This window comes from Pelodiscus sinensis, chromosome 23 (assembly GCF_049634645.1).
Source record: "Pelodiscus sinensis isolate JC-2024 chromosome 23, ASM4963464v1, whole genome shotgun sequence".
NCBI classification, from domain to species: Eukaryota; Metazoa; Chordata; order Testudines; family Trionychidae; genus Pelodiscus; species Pelodiscus sinensis.
Window position 1 is genome coordinate 7820720 of NC_134733.1, and position 19420 is coordinate 7840139.

General features: G+C 45.8%; 1 protein-coding gene across 2 annotated transcripts in view; it reads right to left on the bottom strand.

The window, feature by feature from the left end:
- TMCO4 (transmembrane and coiled-coil domains 4) overlaps positions 1 to 19420 on the bottom strand; it is a 100808-nt gene that overhangs the window by 17616 nt on the left and 63772 nt on the right. For both annotated transcript variants that reach the window (XM_075906593.1, XM_075906592.1), the window contains 2 exons: positions 17585 to 17702; positions 14185 to 14302 (listed from right to left, as the gene is read on the bottom strand). In XM_075906593.1, the coding sequence (XP_075762708.1) occupies positions 14185 to 14302; positions 17585 to 17702 (236 nt within the window). The remainder of the gene's footprint in view (positions 1 to 14184; positions 14303 to 17584; positions 17703 to 19420) is intronic.

The following is a 19420-nucleotide window of genomic DNA, read 5'->3' on the forward strand; positions in this document are numbered from 1 at the left end:
CACAGACCCTGCCACTCCACCAGCATCCTAAACTCTACTCAAGAGGAGATTCATCAGTTCTACTGTCACATCTGCTTGTAGCCAACACCTTTGGAAGGGCTCTGGATTGCATTTCCCTGGACTCCGAATATGTCAAGAAAAAGGATAAGATAGAAATTATTGCACATAGTGATAACAGGAAAAGGGGACCCCAGAGTTGTGATAACAGGTTGCACCTCACAGTGGCTCTTAAAGAAAGTTATTGGAGTTCTAGACGATATATCACCTCCTAGCACAGTCATGCACAAACACCCTCTTCCAAACCATCAGAGATTCCAAACTGCCCTCTTTCAACTCCCCTCTTTATGTGCTAAGCATTTCCAGGAACCAGCTGTGTTATTTCAGCTGAATGTTCATGACAACAGACTTATAGTAACTTGCTGTTTCCATGATCCTGTCCAGTTAAAAGGGTTTGTAACTTGGCTGACTTAAACTTGCACCAGGCTACAACTTGGAAAGCAGATGGCCAGTCTGGATACAATAGTTTTTCTACCTAGCTCAAAGCATTCAAGGGCTGTAACAAAGAATTAATAGCTTGAGGGGTTTAAAAAAATGCACTAAAACCAGCTTTATTTCATTTATGTTGCCTCTTTGCCCTTTGTGTGAATTACTGCTTTTTGCTACGCCCGGTAATTGTTGCTGTAATTATCAGATAATGAACTCGCCTTTCTCCAGTGCCTGTCATCAAAATGAATCCCTTAATGTGTTACAAATGTTGTACTCTGCGTACACTATGTCCATCACTAATTTGCCACCGCCTCTGGGGTGAAAGGCAGAATATCTAAATGTGCACACACCTCTTGTGATTACACTCCATAGAGTCATAGAATTTAAGGCCAGAAGGGATCAGTAGATCATCTGCTTTGACCTCCTAAATATCACAGGACACCACCACCACTCAGCTCCTGCGTAAGAGTCCCAACGACTAAAACTGGACAAAAGGAGGCCACTGAGGCTACATCTACACTGCGGCGCTACTTCAGGATACTCCCAAAATAGCTATTCTGCATCTTGACAGTGTGCCCGTTATTTCAAAATACCTTTCGAAATCATGGGACATCCCTGTAAACCTTGTTCCATGAGGATTAAGGGACATTTCGGAATAGCGGTTTATTTTGAAATTTGGTGCTGTGCAGACAGTGTCAAATTATGAAATAAGCAGGGCTCGACAAATCCGCTTATCTACTCGCCCGTGGTGAGTAGATTTCAGCCGGTCGCCCTGTTCACCGGTGGTTCGCGCATGCGCAGTGCGGGTCTCGCGCATGCGCAGTGCGGGACTGGCGAGTGTTTTCACCGTGATCCTCGAGCCCTGGAAATAAGCATTTCAAAATACACTTGAAATAAGCTACGCAATTTGCGTAGCTCAAATTGCATAGCTTATTTCGAACTAAGGGTGCTGTGTAGGTGCACCTTGAGAGACTGTGATGTGTTACGTCATAATCCTGTGCTTTTGCCTGTGTCACAGGAGAGAGCACAGGAAGGACTCAATAGCAGGGACAGAATTAAGTAAGATGCACCCAGATAATCCTGGCAAGTAACGTGCACCCACATTCTGTGGAGGAAGATGACCCCATTGTCACTGCCAATCTGACCTGGGGAAAATTCCTTCTCTGCCCCACATATTAGACCCTGACCCTGAGAGCAAGACTCAGCTAGCTAATGAGAATGAGAATGCTCCGTATCACCTCAGAGATTTTGGAGAGTCACCCATCACTAGCCAGGGCCACCTCTGACTCTTCAGAGGAAGGACAAAAAAGAAACAAACCAGGTAGTTGTAAATCCCTTCCTGATCCCTGCTGAAATCCTGAGGCCTGAGCTTTCAGGAACATAAAGACATGAACTGGAACTAAGCCCCTAGACTACTGAGCCCTGCCCTCTACCATCATAAACAACCCTGTCATACAAACTCACTCTTAAATGTATCCAACTCTCAAATATAATAAAATTTGTCTGCCCCCAAAATGCCTCTGAGGCGGAATCTCACACCTTCAATGGTTAGAGATATTCTAATTTCCAGCCTGTATTTGTCCACAGCCAATTTATATCCATTTGTTCTTGTGTCCACAGATTGGCTATGAAATGAACACATAGTTGATACTCAAACATCCTATCATTTTTGTTATACAGTCCTTCTACCTACTTGTTTGCTTCAGCCGTAGAATTCTGCATGGCTATAACATTTGTATCTGCATCCGATCCATGATCTGCAAAAAATGGCCCATGGATACCCATATCCGTGGATGGTGCCATCTGAAGATATAAGTGTATATCTGTGGACTTGAAAGGCTTTATTCATCCACTTGTTTTTTCTTGCCTTTCAGATGTTAAGCTCTCAGGGCTAGGGACAGTCATTTCCTAGAGGTCCGTGCAATAACTAGCATGATGAGGCTCAATTTGGTGACGTCCTCTAAGCCCTACCATAATATAATCTATAAATACAATGACTCTACCTAATGGTCCAGCAGAAGAACTGAAACATTCCATACACAACTGAAATTGCTGAGGGAACTGCAGGCAGACAGAATATAATTATCCAAGCTGGAATTTGGCCAGGAGGCCCTGAGGATCAGACCTTCAGTTTTATATCTTGCTTGAAAGAAGGCCCCTTCAGGAAATACTGAGGCCCCAATAATCACTCCGGGGGCTCCAATAGTGACTCCAAGGGAAGGAGACCACCTGCTGTTAATCATTAATGCTGTGTCACACTGCACTTGGGTTTTCTTCGGCTTTTATCCTGGTTGGCTTGATTCTGCTTGGTTTATAAACTCTGGTGAGATTAGCATTCAAGGTAGCAAGAATTCAGATGCTGACAGGAAGTGCTAACTATTCACAGTACTCTATCTACATTATGTGTCAATAATATAATATGGGGCAACTATAAAATCTCAAACACAGCTGGAAACTGTGTGAAGGGTGAAATCCCTTGCAAACACAGTGTGTCAGTGGAGTCAATTTTCTACTTCGTTAAAACTTTTAATTGGCTTTAAAATCTGAACTTTCTTTTTATGTGTGTGCTTAAGAAAACAGAAGGGAAATAACACCCAAACAAAAATACTCTGTTGAAACACTGTTAATGTTAAATCAAGACAAATCTATCTAGGCAATGTACAATCTTAGTGCTTTACGTCCTTGCTCACCTTGTGGTGCCTGACTCTGAAATACTTATTCAGGGAAAATTCCCTTTGATTTTGCTGGAAATAGTGCCTGAATGGTCAGGTCAGAAGGGACCATCATGAGTGCAAAATTCAGGCTTTGGGCAATTGTATGTAATGTTAATAACAGTGTGGTAATATCAGTTATTCCTGTACACTGTGAGCTCAGTCAGGGATGGAGTCCAAGCCTTCGGGACCTACGAGGATGCAATGTTCTCTAACATTTAACACATCTTCAATGGGTGACTGAGATGATGCAAACTGTCATGCTTCAGGGAAGAGAACACATGCTCTTGTATCACATCGGTGCCTTTCCTGGTTACTTAGCTGAGAGTCTTCGGTGATAAACTGCATACTTCGAATTATGTTGTATATTTAAACTATGACGATTCTCCACCCCCACACTTCTCTCTTTCAAAATCATTTCCATAGCTTTTTGTGACTGGTGCCAAGCTGACAGCCCTGGAGTCTGGCAAGCTCTTTATTCACAGACCGTGGGCAGCAGCAGTGTTAGTCCCTTAAATTCCAAACAGTGCCCTGCCACTAACCAATGTGCATCATTCATGACCTGCGTGGATCACCTCTATGGGGAAAATAGTAATTAAGTCCCGGTTCCTATTAACCCTTTGACATATTCCCTGAGGATGCTAGGAACGCTGAGTTTTTTGCTATGTGAAATCTTATCCTCGAGGAGCAGGACAAACCACCAATGCCCTCTTACAGTTTACTGAACAGTTTTCGTCGGTTCTCAGTGCACAGTTTGGGCTCTGTATGTCTATTAGTTATTGTAATTGCTTAACAAATATATGGGAGTGAACAAGGATGCTTAAGCTATCAGTAATAGAGAGGTAGCCGTGTTAGTCTGATCTTGCTAAAACAAAAGGAAAAACTATGTAGCACTTTAAAGACTAACAAGTTGGCTTAATAGGTGATGAGCTTTCGTGGGCCAGACCCACTTCCTCAGATCATATTCTGGAAGAGAATTGGCATGACCATATATACCAAAGGAATACAATGAAAAAAGTGAACATATTAAGCTGACAAATCAGATTCGGTACAGAAGGTGGGGTGAGGGGGAGGGAGGGAGGGAGGGAATTGCTATTTGAGTCAATGAATGGCTAATCAGGACACTGACATAGTTAGGTCCAGTGATGGTGCCACCAGAGTAAATAGGTTGAAATGAGGAGACCATAGTCTCCTATAGACAACCACCTAACCTCAGGAAGATTCTTACCAATAACCACAGGACATACCACATTAATACCAACCCTGGAACTTTCCCTTGCAACAAACCCTGTTGCCAACTTTGTCCTCATATTTACTCTGGTGGCACCATCACTGGACCTAACTATGTCAGTTATATGATCAAGAACACATATTCCTGTTCATCCAGAAATATAATTTATGCTATCATGTGCCAACAGTGTCCTTCTGCTATGTATATTGGACAGACAATTCTCAATTCTGTATATTCTCAGACACTTCGCCAAAGAATTAATGCCCACAAATTAGACATCTTCACTAGGAAAAGACAGTTGCTTTTCATTTCAACCTACCTGGACATAGTCTTAATGACCTTACTACATGCATCTTACTTAAAAGAGACTTTAACGCCAGATTACAGATGGAAACTTCAGAACTTTCTTTCATGCTTAAATTTGAGGGTGCTGGGGGGAGGGTGCTGATGGGTGGAAGGATGCTGGCTCAGGTGGCAGGGTGCTGGGGCAAGGTGCTGGGACAGGCAGGTGGCAGGGTGCTGGGGTCAGGGACATGGTTCTGCTGGGCACTATGGTGACTGGCAGGGTGCTGGGACAAGGAACACGGTGCTGCTGGGTGCTAGCATGGATGGCAGGGTGCTGGGGCCAGGGCCAGGGTGGTGCTGAGTCCTGGGGTGTGAGGCAAGGTGCTGGGGCCAGAGCGGTGCTAGGGTGGATGGCAGGGTTGCCAAGGAGCGGGATAGGGATGGGGATGGGGTGCAGGATCTGGGAGGGAGCTGGGGGGGCAGAAGGGGACAAGGTCTGGGTAGGGTGCAGACCAGATAGGTAGGGTGCAGAAGCAGGCTGGATGTAGGGTGTCTGGCTACGAGGGAGGGTGCGAGGAGGGGACTTGGGTAGGAGTTGGACCTCCCTGATCTGGCACCCTCTAGACCTGACTGGTCCCAGATGAGGAATTTTTGGACCAGGGGAGGTCATTTCAGAGCTCCTGGTCCCCCCCCTTCTTCCCCACTAGGCTTCTTTGCACCTCTATCCCCTGCAACTGAACTAAGCTGCCCACCCCTGCTGGTTCCCTGCACTTCCCCCAAAACCATCCCTCACAATCCAAGGGAGTGCAGCATCAGTTCCCTGCAGCCCCTCACAGCCCAACTGAGCTGCCCGTCTGTTCTGTATGCCCTCCCCCATCCACCTCAGCCCAGCTGAGCCCTGCACTGGTTCCCTGCATGCCTCCCCCACAGCACAGCTGAGCCCTGTTTCCCTGCACCTCCTCCAAGCCCCACAAAACTGCTGAGCCAAGAGCCGATTCCCTGTCCCTCCCTCCCCTTGAGTCTAGCCCCGGTTCCCGGCACCTCCCTCCGCCTGCAGTCAAACCGAGCTCTGAGCTCCACACACACACACACACACACACACACACACACACACACACACACACACACACACACACACACACACACACACACACACACACCACCACAGCCCATCCCCCCAGACCTCCCCACTCTGCAACCCAGCTGAGCTCAATTTCTCTGCACCTTCCCCCAAACCATGTAGACATGCTGAGCCAGTGCTGATTCCCTGCCCCTGCCTTCCTCCCTCCCCTTGGCTGTGTCTACACTGGCACGATCTTGAGCCAAAGCGGCCGCTCTTGCGCAAAAATTTGCTGCCTGTCTACACTGGCCGTGTGTTCTTGCTCAAGTACACTAACGTTCTCATGTATGAAATCAGGGCTTCTTCCACAAGAACTATGATGCTCCCACTCAGGAATAAGCCCTTTTGAGCAACTATTCTTGCACAAGAGGCCAGTGTAGACAGGCAACATGAATTTCTTGAGCAAGAAAGCCCTATGGCTAAAATGGCCATCGGCACTTTCTTGGGCAAGAGAGTGTCCACACTGCCATAGATGCTCTTGTGCAAAAGCACAGCTCGCACATGGAAGAGTGGATGTGTTCTTCAACAAGAAACAACCAGTGTAGACATAGCCTAAGAGTTTCCTCACATGAGCAAAATGAATTTTGTGTTGTGCACCAGTATTGAGTTCATGTGGATTGTTTGGATGTGCCACCCAAGTTATTAATAAATATTTTTAAACCTCTACCTTTTCCCTCTGCTGGCCAGACTCCTCACTCTCCTCTGCTGTCCTGACTCCTGCTCTTCTCACTGTCCTCAGCCCTCCTGCAACCTGCCCCCCTCCACCAGCCCTTCTCTCCTCCCTGTGCCCACTTCTCCAGTAGCCCCACTCTGATCATGTGAGCTACCCCTCCTCATCCCCTCTTCTAACACCTCCCTCTACAAACCTGCCCTGCCTCTCTCCTCTGATGGTGGTCCCTCCACTGGGCAGGTGTCTGCCCAGAATCCCCTGGCACCTGCACCTTCTCTTACCCCTGCTTTTTCAGAGGGGGCAGGGGAGCGCCAGCTCCTCGCGGAACCCCTTGTTGTGCTCCACGGAACCCCAGGGTTCTGCGGAGTACCAATTGGGAAACACTGCCCTAGTCTAACAAATTCTGATGAAAAACAACTCCCCTTCCCAGAAAGTGTTGGACAGCTTCAGAAAATGCTTGGAAGTACATCTTGGGAAAATGCCAATGCCTACAAATGGACCAAGAATTATCTAGTAAAGTCCCTGTAAGTACTATCACTCGTACTTAGTGCACTACAGCATTGGCAGCAAGATACTGATAAATTAAACACGCCAGAGCACTTTTTTCAAGAGTAAGGTCCCACCAAAAGCTGAGTCTGGGTAGTTCTATTAAGCCTCTCTAAATTCTCCCAGAATTTTCAATGGGATGCAGCATTAAATTTCACTTTCTGTCCTACACGGCTGTGAAATGCTTATTAAACAGCTTCCATCTCTCATCCCAGAGGCGGCTGCATTCTAGTGGCTGTTGAAGTGCTTGAGGATCTTGTAGGTGCAGAACTCCTAGTTCTTCGCTTGGCTGCTGTTGCATTCGAGAGCCATTACGGAAATCGGGCTGTACCGCATTTTGCTATTCTGCAGCTTGACAAAAGGATGAGAGAATCAGTGGTGTGACAACTGTAGGTAAAAATTTCTAAGAGCTTAATCAAGTGGAAAATTAGAACTAGAGTGAGTCGTTCAACAGATAAAAAAAGCTCAGACAGGCCAACTCCCTGATGGCTTGAATCAAAGCTGCGGAGCTAACAAGCTTCGTTCACCAGTTCGTTGAGAGTCTGGCTAGCTTGGCTCCAGAGGTCTGGTTATCTGATGGCTTCAGCTACTGGCATGTGCACTGGTAAGTCTGGGTCCTGTCCTGAAGCAGGTAGTTCCAGGTGGTGGGAAGGAAGAATGACAGGACGGGATGGTTTTCTACACAAAACAGTCTGAAGAGGGCACATCAGCAGATAGTATATGGCCATGTGCGTCTCTGCCCATCTGTCTGGGGAAGCTCCAGATTTTGACCATCTAGCAGGCACAGCTCACAATGAGGAATTTCAGGGTGGAAAACTGGTAGCTGAGTGGGAGGAAAGGGCCACCTGGCAGAGGAGGGGGCAAAAAGGGCAGTTTGCCTGGATTCCCTGTTTGACAGGGCCCCAAAACAGAGCAGCACTTAGACCTGGCATGCAGGGTCACCTCACTACTCAGGTTTAGCTCGAATAACCTTCTCTAGGCCAGACATAAGTGGCATTGCAACGTCAAGAGTGAGGAGCCAGGCTCAAGCCCATGGAGAGGAGCTGTTACTGCTGAGTGAGTGCAGGCAGGTTCGCTCTCCAACTCCTCTCCACAAGCAGCCTCCCTTCCTTTTTGGAAGCAGGGCGTACCCAGTTTCAGAGACTGCTCCAGCTCCCCTCAACACTCCGTGCAGCCATGAGAGTGGGTGCCGGAGTGGGGGGGAGAGAAGGGGCGGTTTAGACCTATTCCCGTGAAAAATGATTTTCTCTTTTGAGAACCAGAACCCAAGAGAGCTGGCACGCCCTCGAAAGAGAACTGGCACTTGACTGCAAGCAGACATGAGAGCCGGGGCCGGGAACCTTTTTTGGGTCGGTGGCTGTTAACTCACAGAAAAATCAGTTGGGGGCTGCACACAAATGAGAAGCAAAACCAAAACAAAACAGAACAAAACCCCCCACTGACGTGGCCCCTGACTGCGAAAGAGAAAGACACTTCCCACATTCCTCTCGCACACCAGAGCCTCAGAGGAACAGGCTAGTAGCTTTTGTGTGCTTCCGCCCTGCTGTGGGGATAGCGGGGGTGAGGCTGCAGCACACCAGGTTGGGCTCCCCCATTTTGGAGGGGAGCTCCATGCCTTGAGGGCCAGACCCAGGAAAGCTGGGCGCAGGATATGTTCCCCATCCCTGCATTACAGGGACTTAATGCAATTTTGCTAGTGATGGTTTTTTCCCCAGGTCTCTCCCGCTCTCTAGCATCATAAAAAATGTTTGTTTTAACTGCTTTTCCTTACTGTAGTGTGATAAAAATGGTAGAAAGTCCTATCCAAGGAAACATGCTTCTGATTGAGCTTTTCTTCTGTGAAGTGTATTAATTCCTCTCATACTTACCTAAGGGCTGCATTGCTCATCTGAAACAAGTCAGTCCATTTGGGAGCAATGAGAACCAGGCAACTGTTTCCATGCTCAGTCCCTAAGGCCCTTAACAGAGCTGAATTTCAGCACCAAAATTTATTTTTTGATGCAAATTTTGGGCACACGATGGGAACACAGTTTAATGCGCCTTTGAGGAAAAGCCTGAATCACACAAGCGCCAAATCAATAGCTAGTTAGACTACTCGGTTTCTTCATCTGTTTGCTGCATCCAAAGGGCCCGCACCAGTGGTGAGCCAGGCTGCCCTGGAATCACTGGAGATGCCAGTAACAAGGCATCACTTCTAAGAAAGGCGTTGGAGGACAAGATTGGGAATTCTGTTTTAATCATCCCTGTCACAGATCTGGCTTTCTGAATGGTTGGTTTCAGGAGCAGAGAAAAGGGCAAGTCAAAATGGTTTGTAACTATCTTAAGGGGGAAAACCACAGCTATGGTGATGGCTAGTACAGCATATTCCAAACACAGCTATTTTATTCGGTCTTTTCTTGTTTCTCCAGTTTTACAGAAATACTCATTTGTAAACCAAGTCACAAAATCATAGAATCAGAGGGCTGGAAGAGACCTCAGGAGTCATCGAGACCAGCCCCCTGCACAAAGCAGGACCAACCTCAACTAAATCATCCCAGTCAGGATTTTGACAAGCTAGGACTTAAAAACCTCTAGGGATAGAGATTCCACCACCTCTCTAGTTACCCCTTTCCAGTGCTTCACCACCCTCCTAGTGAAATAGTTTTCCCTAATATCCAACCTAGACCTCTCCCACTACAACTTTGACCCCTTGCTCCTCGTTTTGCCATCTGTCACCACTAAGAACAGCCTCTCTCCATCCTCTTTGAAACCTCATTTCAGGTAGTTAAAGGTTGCTATCAAATCCCCCCCCCCACTCTTCTCTTCTGCAGACTAAACAAGCCCAAATCCCTCAGCCTCTCCTCGTAGGTCATGCTCCAGCCCCCTCATCATTCTGGTTGCCCTCCCTTGGACCCTCTCCAAAGTGTCCACATCCTTTCTGTAATGGGGGGCCTAGAACTGGCCCCAATACTCTCGATGTGGCCTCACAATCACTTCTCTAGATCTGTTGGCAATGCTCCTCCTAATGCACCCTAATATGCCATTAGCCTTCTTGGCTACAAGGGCACACTGTTGACTCAGATCCAGCTTCTCATCCACTGTGATCCCAGGTCTTTTTCTGCTAAACTGCTACCTAGCCAGTAGATCCCCAGCATGTAACAATGCTTGGGATTCTTCTGTCCCACATGCAGAACTCTGCGCTTGTCCTTGTTGAACCTCATCACTACATCTCATCGCAAAGCAGGGTAAATCAGCACTTTCAAAATGGTCTTAAATGACTGAGAAATAATTAGCTGGTCTGACATGCTTTCAGTCTTCAAAGCACATTAAATATTGATGAATTTTTATGGCCCCCCTTTGATGTCAGTATTATTATACCCATTTTACAGGTGTGGAAACTGATGCAAACCAAGGGGAAGTGACTTGCTCAAGGTTGCAGTGGGAATTTAGTCCCAGTGCTGGGATTAAAACTCAGGAGTACCTCGCTTGTAGTACGGTGCTCAGGGAACACCTCTTTCTATTTTGTTATCACAATGATAATTAAGGCTATAATTCCCTTATGGAGGGCATGGATTCCATGATTTGGAGAGAGGCCTGTGAATTCGGCCTTCAGCCCCAGGGAGCTCGGTCTTTGACGTCATCCCTGGGCAACAAGGCTTGGGTTTAAACATCAGCCCCAGGTGGCAGGATTTGGGGAGGGTGTGCCACCTCCAAACCCCAACTCACTGCGGCAGATCACCCAGCCTGTGGGTCAGTGCCAATACCGCTATGTTCCACAATACTTTACTGTGAAATTGTTACACAATTTTTGTCACCGACACCATGCCCTAACTTTGTACATTTTTACCATGACTGTTCCATGAATTTAGCCTAATTTTAGCATAACCAAATCATATCCATAAGGATATTTAACAAACAGCAGCCTAGTCCAGTGGGTAGCACACTGGACTGGGACTCAGGAGATGTGGGTTTATTACTGGCTCTGCCACTGACCTGCTATATTCACATAGGAGTCACATCACTATTCTGTGTCTTGTTTTCCTCTCACACCCTTAGTCTTATCTATTCACTCTTTAAACCAGGGGTCTCAAACTCCCAGCTTGTGGGCCAGTCCTGACTACAGAGATTGCGCAATCTGGCCCAGGGCTCCCGGAGGGCTGCGGAGGGCCTGCCCGTGACCGGCTCCGATGCTCTGCCCCTTCCTGCCATCATCTCCTCCTCTCCCCCCCATGGTGCCTCATCCTCCAAGCATGCGGCTTTGAGGATCACCAGGAGGGGGCCTGGTGCCGCACAGCTGCAGCAGTTGTGGCCCCCTCTCATGCCCTGCATTGCAGCAGGAGCTGGGAAAGGGCAGGGTGATGGCGGGAAGGGACGAAGCATGGAGGCTGGTAACAGACAGATTCCCCCAACCCACCAGGAGTCCTGGTCTGGACTGCATATTCGCTCTGGCAGGTTCAGGCCCGCAGGTTGGGAGTTTGAGACCCCCTATTTTAAGCTCTTCAGGGTAACGGCCATCTCTTTTCCTGTGTATGCTTAGTGTTTAGCTTAGCACAACGGGGTCCTGATACCTTAAGAGAAATTAATAACAAACATCATCTAGGAAGGTGATATCTGAACGATAATGAGCGGGACTAGGAGAATTCAATTGCCATTGGAATGCATGGGAAAGCAAAGAAGCCCAAGGTCAATACTAGTCCGAATAGTGGCTAAGGGTTTTTAAACTTTATATAACAGACACTTTACAATGAGACCAAAGTGGACATTAGGGTTTGCTTATATAAAGGGTATATAAAGCAGAAATTAAACTCCATGGCCCTAAATAATCTGTGATTCTTTTACTGGGGTGATATATGGAGAGATAAATGCTTAGCCCGTCTTTCACCTTTAACAATATGGCAGCACTAACTCGCTGAATCTTTTATAAACTCTGTCGCTAGACACACAGACACAGACCTTCACGCCTCTAAGTTCATCTCAGATTTTCGTTACATAAAAATTACCCAAAGAAACCTAAGCCAATGCCTGTAGCTTCCAAGCCCACACAAAACACATTTTGCCTACATTCCAACTCAACATTTCTATGATATTCAGATGCTAATGTAAAACATAATCTCCAGCCTCCCACTTGAACAAACAGCAATCAGCCTAATATGTTACAACTCAATTACTTCCTTCAGTTTCAGTTACAGTTGCTGTCAAATAAATCTGTTGAACCAATCAGTCTCATTGTGAGCGCTAGGGAAGCTTTTATAACTGCATTTGCTGAGTGGGAGGACATTTTGTGAGCTTCCCCACTGACAGATTTAGAGAAATGAGAAAAAAGTTTGGAGGAGAATGAAAGGAGATGGCCCTTACGTGATAAATGGAAACAGCAGACCATGCTAATAGCAGACCAGACTAATCAAGAAACACAGGCTAAATACCTTGCGTCCCGATTCTCATTTATGCTAAGGCCGCTTATATATTCCTTATATCCCATCCACTTCGAGACTCCTTCACATTGCCATATAGCAAGAATCACCTGGACTCCGGCATTCTACTCCCTCACTCAGAATGACAAGATTATTAACCAGTTCTTTGTTCAGTTCCAAATCTGAAAGAACACACAGTGAGAAATGGCTATCACCATGGATAAACGGTGATATGGCCTGGACATGGAGGGTGCATGAAGCATCTTCCTGGAGTCCATGATTTTCTCCAAGGCTATGTCTACACTACAAAGAAAAGTCGGAAAAAGATATGCAAATTGCGGACCACAATTTGCGTATCTTTTTCCGCTTTTCTTCCAAAAGAGGATTTTCCGACATTTGGCCTGTCTACAAGAGGCCAAATGTCAGAAAAAACCCTCTTTCGGAACATCCCTTTTTCCTCGTAAAACAAAGTTTCCAGGGATTCTGAAAAAACAAGTCTGCTTTTCCTGGGAAAGCTCTGTAGTCTAGACGTATCCCTAGATAGCCCTCCCTCCTTCCCTGCCCCATGGCCTCGTGTTGCCATAACTAGAAATCTGTTCTGAGCTCAGCCAGTGTGGGTGCTGCAGAAGCTGCTGCTGGCACAGCACTGGAGTCTCACTAGATGGAGAGCTCGCCACTTCACAGCACTCCCTGATGCCTTCAGAATTCTGTCCTTTCTATTTTCATGTCGTTTCTCTACACAGGATCCTGAGGCGCTTTTGTGAAACAACCAATTGCCAGAAAGGCTTGGTACCAAGCCTGCTCTACAAGCTAGAAAACAGGCGAGGAGCGAGCCCGTCATTACTCTTCTCTAAAGCAGCAAGAGCTGAATGTAAAAGCACAACCAGCTTCTTTAATGCTTAACATACAGAGATTATGAGGATCAACTGTGCTTTCAGGCGGGTTCTGGAATCACGGTGGGTTCTGGAATCATCTCAGGGACCGAGTCCCTACAAGCATAGGCAAACACGCTGATTTGCTGTGCTGCGTTAAGGTGTTTTATTATTTGCTGGGTTCTCTCTCCCAGGTCTATTTTCAAGGTCTAAAATGGACTGCACCTGTGGGGAGATGGTGCCACAGCAGGCTGCAGTAAGCAGCCCATGCCACTGAAATAAGCATCCACATTGTTCGAAGAAGCATCCAATATCTCGATTTTCAACCATTGGCTGTATACAAGCAATTGAAACTGCAGCTCAGTCTCTCCTGGTAAGTCCCCTACTCCACTGAGTAGCAGAGGGGTAGCCGTGTTAGTCTGACTCTGCAAAAGCGGCGAGGAGTCCTGTGGCACCTTAGAGACTAACCGAAGTGTTAGAGCATAAGCTTTCGTGGGCAAAGACCCACATGCATCTGATGAAGTGGGTCTTTGCCCACGAAAGCTTATGCTCCAACACTTCGATTAGTCTATAAGGTGTCACAGGACTCCTCGCCGCTACTCCACTGAGGTGGCATCTATGGTGAAGATGTGGGCTCACAAAGTTTGTGCATATATAGGGAAGAACTGAGACAAAGTCACTCGCTCTTCCTCAGCCTGCTCTACACTTAAAAAGTCAAACCGACTTAGTTACATTGCTCAGGGCTTTGAAAATCATCATGCCCTCAGTGCTCCAGTGCAGATACAAGGAGGTGGATGGAAGATGAGCACACAGTTATGATAGCATGAGTTAAGGACAGTATGAAATACTAAGAAAATGAAGAGGGCTACTCACCACAGATGAAAGATCCACGTTAACCATCCTCCTGTCATCCAGGCTGACCGGCTGCAGGCCTGCAACATTGAGCTGAGCAGAGGAGGTCCGGTAGACAAAACTCAGCAACCAGTCTCCCCTAGGAAGAAAATGAAACAGGGGTATTAATAAGCCTTGCAGGAAGACTGACAAAATGCATGAAGAAGCTCAGGGAACCCAGGGGAAGGCTGGGGCCATGCTGCATGACAGCCCAGCAGCCGGGGAAGGTTGGAGCTGTGCCGCACGGTAGCCCTGGCCCTCATCTGGGGTTGGGCGGGGCTTTGCTGGGGGAGAGAGGTTGTGAAGGGGTATGGTTTCAGGGGAAAGGGTGTGGCTTTGGGTGGGGGTTTGGCTGCCTTCCTCAGCTGCGCCTTCACCCGCCGCCCATGACTATTAGCGGTGAATAAAACCCATGTGTAATACATCCAAGGGCCCATGGAATTCACTTTGTTTTGTATTTGTTGTGAACTCATTACTCAGACCCGGTTGTTTGAAAGGTCTAGTCATGCAAACATGGCTTGATTTATAGTATTACACTGAGCTCATAGGACACTGGCAGTTCAGATGATACGAAATCTAATATAGCTATTCTGACTGGCTTTCACTTACAGATGTTGGTTCATTCAAATTTCAACGCTGATAGGTGTGAACTGCTGTGCACAGCAATGCAAGCAAATGGACCTGATTCTGATCTCTTACTAGTTTTACACCAATGTAAGTTCACAAATTTCTGTGAAGTTACTCCTAATCCATCACAACGAGGCTCAATACCAAGGCAGGGAACCACCACATCTCTAGACTCGTGTGAAGGTCTCATCAGCAAATAACGTATTCCCCCGATTCATATTTCAGATACTCTCAATAGAAATCTTCCCTCTAGCTTTCCAGTCACTAGGGCTGGCCTTACCATGAGGCGAACTGAGGTGGCCACCTCAGGTGCCAGACTGTGTGTGTATGGGGGGAGGGTGCCATAGGATCCAGAATGTAGAAAATTGTGTCTGCTGCTGGTGCATATGTATTCTCTCTGCTCTAGATGCACAGAGATGGTGGAGTGCTGTGCTGGAGGAAGAAGGGCACAGGAGACATAACAGGCAGGCAGGAGAAAAGGGGGCATGGGTGCGTCATTTGAGCTCCCCGCCTCAGGTGCCAAATGTTGTGGGCCGGCCATGCCAGTCACCACCTCACATCACCCTTCACATGGGCCTGGTGCCTCCCAGATGCTCTATCCCACGGGATTTTAGAGATTAAATGTACTAGAATATTTCTCTAGAATCGCATCCCCCGCTCACTCCTATTTGTGTGTAACTGAGCTGTAATTTATTAACTGCTGTTTGCTGATTTGTCAAACCATGGCCCGCCAAAGTAAAGCGACTAATTTGAATTACACAAAAGTAGCCTATTTTATTTCAGTAGCAGAGTCTAGCTTTGAAACTACAGCAAGATTATTTCACTCGCATGACAAGAAATGATTAATTAGGCTTTCTGCACTGAAATAAGTACAGGTTGTTTTGCAGTACTGAGATGATCAATAGTCACTACAGCAAATTCAGCTACACAAGTAAATTGCTAATCATTGATGGCTTCCTGGAGGAAAACAGAAACACTTTCACATCCCACAGAAACTACACCACAGGAGACAGCAGTTGCTTTTTCTATTATGTTAAATGAAGAAATGCAGCAATTTGCATACATATCCTGCATCTATAAAACCGCAGTGACGTGACATTAACAAAAGCAGCATCTCTCAGTTCAGCCATACAGATGGGAGTAATGAAGATTTCTTGTTTTAATCTCAAGTGCTTGTGATTTAATTTCTCTCTTCTAATTGTTTAAGGTATGTAAAATAATAGATTCAATATATGTATATTAACATACATCTCTCTGTGTATATTTATTTGCAGACAAATTTGCATCATCATAAGATTTTGAAAATTAGGTGCTTTAATGTGTATTAAAAACAAATAATTCCATGAATTAGCTCTCAGTCTCGGTTGAAATGCAAAGTACTCCACTTAGGAAGGAACAATCAGTTTCACACATACAAAATGGGAATGACTGTCTAGGAAGAAGTACCATGGAAAGGGATCTAAAGATCACAGCAGACCACAAGCTAAATATGAGGCAACAGTGTGACGTTGCAAAAAAAGGTAAACATCAGTCTGGGATGTATTAGCAGGAGTGTTGTAAGCAAGACAACAGAAATAATTCTTCTGCTTGACTCTGCGCTGTTTAGGTCTTGGACATGATAACTACTTTCAAGAAGGAGGGAGAAAAATTATTCTCCTTAACCTCTGATGATACAACTAAAAGCAATGGGTTTAAATTGAAGCAAGTGTGGTTTAGGTTGGACATCATTGGAGACTTTTAAAAGCAGGTTAGACAAACACCTGCCAGGGATAGTCTAGATGGTGCTTGGTCCCTCCAGAAGTGCAGGGTACTAGACTTGTTGACCTCTCGAGGTCCCTTCCAGTTCTATAATTCTATGACATCCAAACATTAGATCGACCTATATTGCTCAACACTGATGGGCTAGCCACCATTGTACATGCAGATAGTTGATGGAAAAATTCTTCCGTTGACCTACCTACCTCTCGAGAGTGTGGGTAATGTATAATCAATGGAAAAACCCTTCTGGTGATGCAGGAAGGATCTACACCACAGTGCTACTGCAGCCCCATTGCAGTGCTGTTGTAGCATAGACCCTCCGTGAATTTAAGAGCTGAACTCTCATTTCCATTTTTGCACCACTCTGTGGGCATGTCTACATTGTGGGGAAGATCAACGCTGTCATGGTCAATCTTCTGGGGATCGATTTAACAGGTCTAGTGAATACATGCTAACTTGAATTCGGAAGGTGCCCCCATTGGTGCTGGTACTCCTGCTACTTACGAGGAGTAAGGGAAATCAACGGTAACATTTGCTCCTGTCAACCTCCTGCTGAGTGGATGGTGTTTTAAGATATGTCAACTCCAGCTATGCAATTAACATAGCTGGACTGGCATATCTTAGGTCGACCTTCTGCTCCAGCGTAGACCAGGCCTGAGAGTATTAAGGGGCCTGCGATGGGATGTAAGTTTCAGTTAAACCGAATCTGAGGCCCCTTTACACAGCCAGAGTGTCGTAAAGCAGTCCCAAATGTAAAGACCTACAGTCCTTAAATACCAAACCCTTTATATGTGCAGGTTTCCAGTGTAAGGTTAATCAAAGGCCAAGATAGAACAGCCTTCTGTAGCCCCCTGAAGACACAAAGACTTCTAAAGAAGATGGTTCTCTATGGAAAACTCCTTAATACTTCAATCTCTGTGGCTGTCAAACATTCAAAAGCAATCAATAAAATATCCATTGACGGTGACCCAGCCATGGAACTTGTGCATGTACAGACCTGCAATAGCCATTTATGATCCTGCCCGACACCACCTTTGAGAAAGGTTTCCAGTTCTTGGCTTCTCCTTCCACAGGAGCTCCCAGCAGGACCACATCCTCGATGATGCCCTCACAGTCTATAAAGATAGGAACAAAACATGCGCACCCCCCACCCAGACAAATGATGTTACTTAGGTTTGGAAGGCAGCTGAGAAAATGCATCTCTGTACTTACAATATAGACAAGTGATTCTTGCCATACAAGGATGGAGAGTATATTTAGTGTAATTCACTTACATTGTAGAAATACGCCATTTCTTTTGATTCATTTGTCAGGATAATCTAAAAAGATCTCAGGTCTGATCTGCAGAAGCACCGAGAATCCAGAGCTCCAGCTGAAGCCAAGGGGAGCACAGCAATTACGAAAATCAGAGCCCTTGCGATAGTGAAAGGCGTGAGACTAACCACAATGGGGAGTTAAGTTCTCTCCTCACAGAGCAGACCCAGCGCATGCAGCAGTGTAGAAGGTTCCTCCCACACTGCCAATCAGTATGAGATTGCTCTTGTTTCACAATATATGGAACGAGGAGCCCAGTGAGACTGCTTAAGCAAATGTATAATTAAGTTTCATAAACCCTTCCACCTGATCAGTCCTGGAAATTGCTAATGCATCCATTGAATAGGAGACCACAGAGCCAATACCAGGACAACAGAATTCCTAGTGGCAATTCACACTCATCTATTCCAACATTCAGAATAATTTAACAGTCCAGTCTGATTCTCCTGACTGGTAGTCTAGTTCTTAATACTACCTGCATACAACCTGTTCAAAAGATGTGTTGAGTTGAATCAAAATTAATACTCTTTTATTGCTAATGGCCAAACTGCAGCGAAGAAATCCCAGTAGAAGCAAGTGAATGAATGAGAAATATTGGGTGGCACATCATTGCTTTGCAGTACAAATGTTTTTAAAAAATAGGTGCTACACTACATCAACTATTGCCAGGACAGAGCTACACAAGGCAGTCTCACTCTGGGGATGGGATTCAAAGATTCTGGTTTTTAGCTCACCTTCAAGAGCATTCTGAGTTAGAGAAAACTGAAATAAATTCCTACTAAGCAAATTAAAATGCAAATGTGCGCATGTGTGCATACTAGGCGTATAGAAACAATAGACAGAACTGTGTAATTATATAGTATTGTAAAAAAAAGGTACAATTGTAATAATGCACTCTCTGATTACACAGAGTTGTGAAAAAGAGACAGCAAAGTGCCTTTTGATATATAATTGTACGCTAATGTTACATGGAATGCATCTGTCAACCAGAGCCCATATATATTATTGTTTATTTGTATTGTGGTAGCACTTAGAAACCTCTGTCATGGACCAGGACCTTATTGTGCTAGGTGCTGTACAAACACAGAACACAAACACAGCTCAGGCCCTAAAGAGCTTATTCTGCCAAAACAAGAATCTCTACTGTCTTTAGAGAGCACAGCTTGCCATTCGAGGGTTTTGGTCATTTTCTGGAAAGTGGAGCTAGTTTGTACAGTAGGTGGTTGGGATTATGAGGAAATAAATGTGAAAGCAATTACGTACGGCATCAAGTCATAGCCAACGAGATGCTGCCTGGTAGATTTTTTAATCAATGCAATTGATTTCCTCTAACAGCTGTAATAACCTGGCGCTCCCTGCAGAGAAGCATTATTCTACACTGTTTCACTAAGATGTAAATTCTAACCCCCAATGACAATCTGAAATGAGCACAGTTGTTTTTCTTTCTTAATTATGAAGCAAATTTCCCCCCAAATTAAAAAAAAAAAGGCAGAATAGTGATTTGATTTAGTTAGCGTAA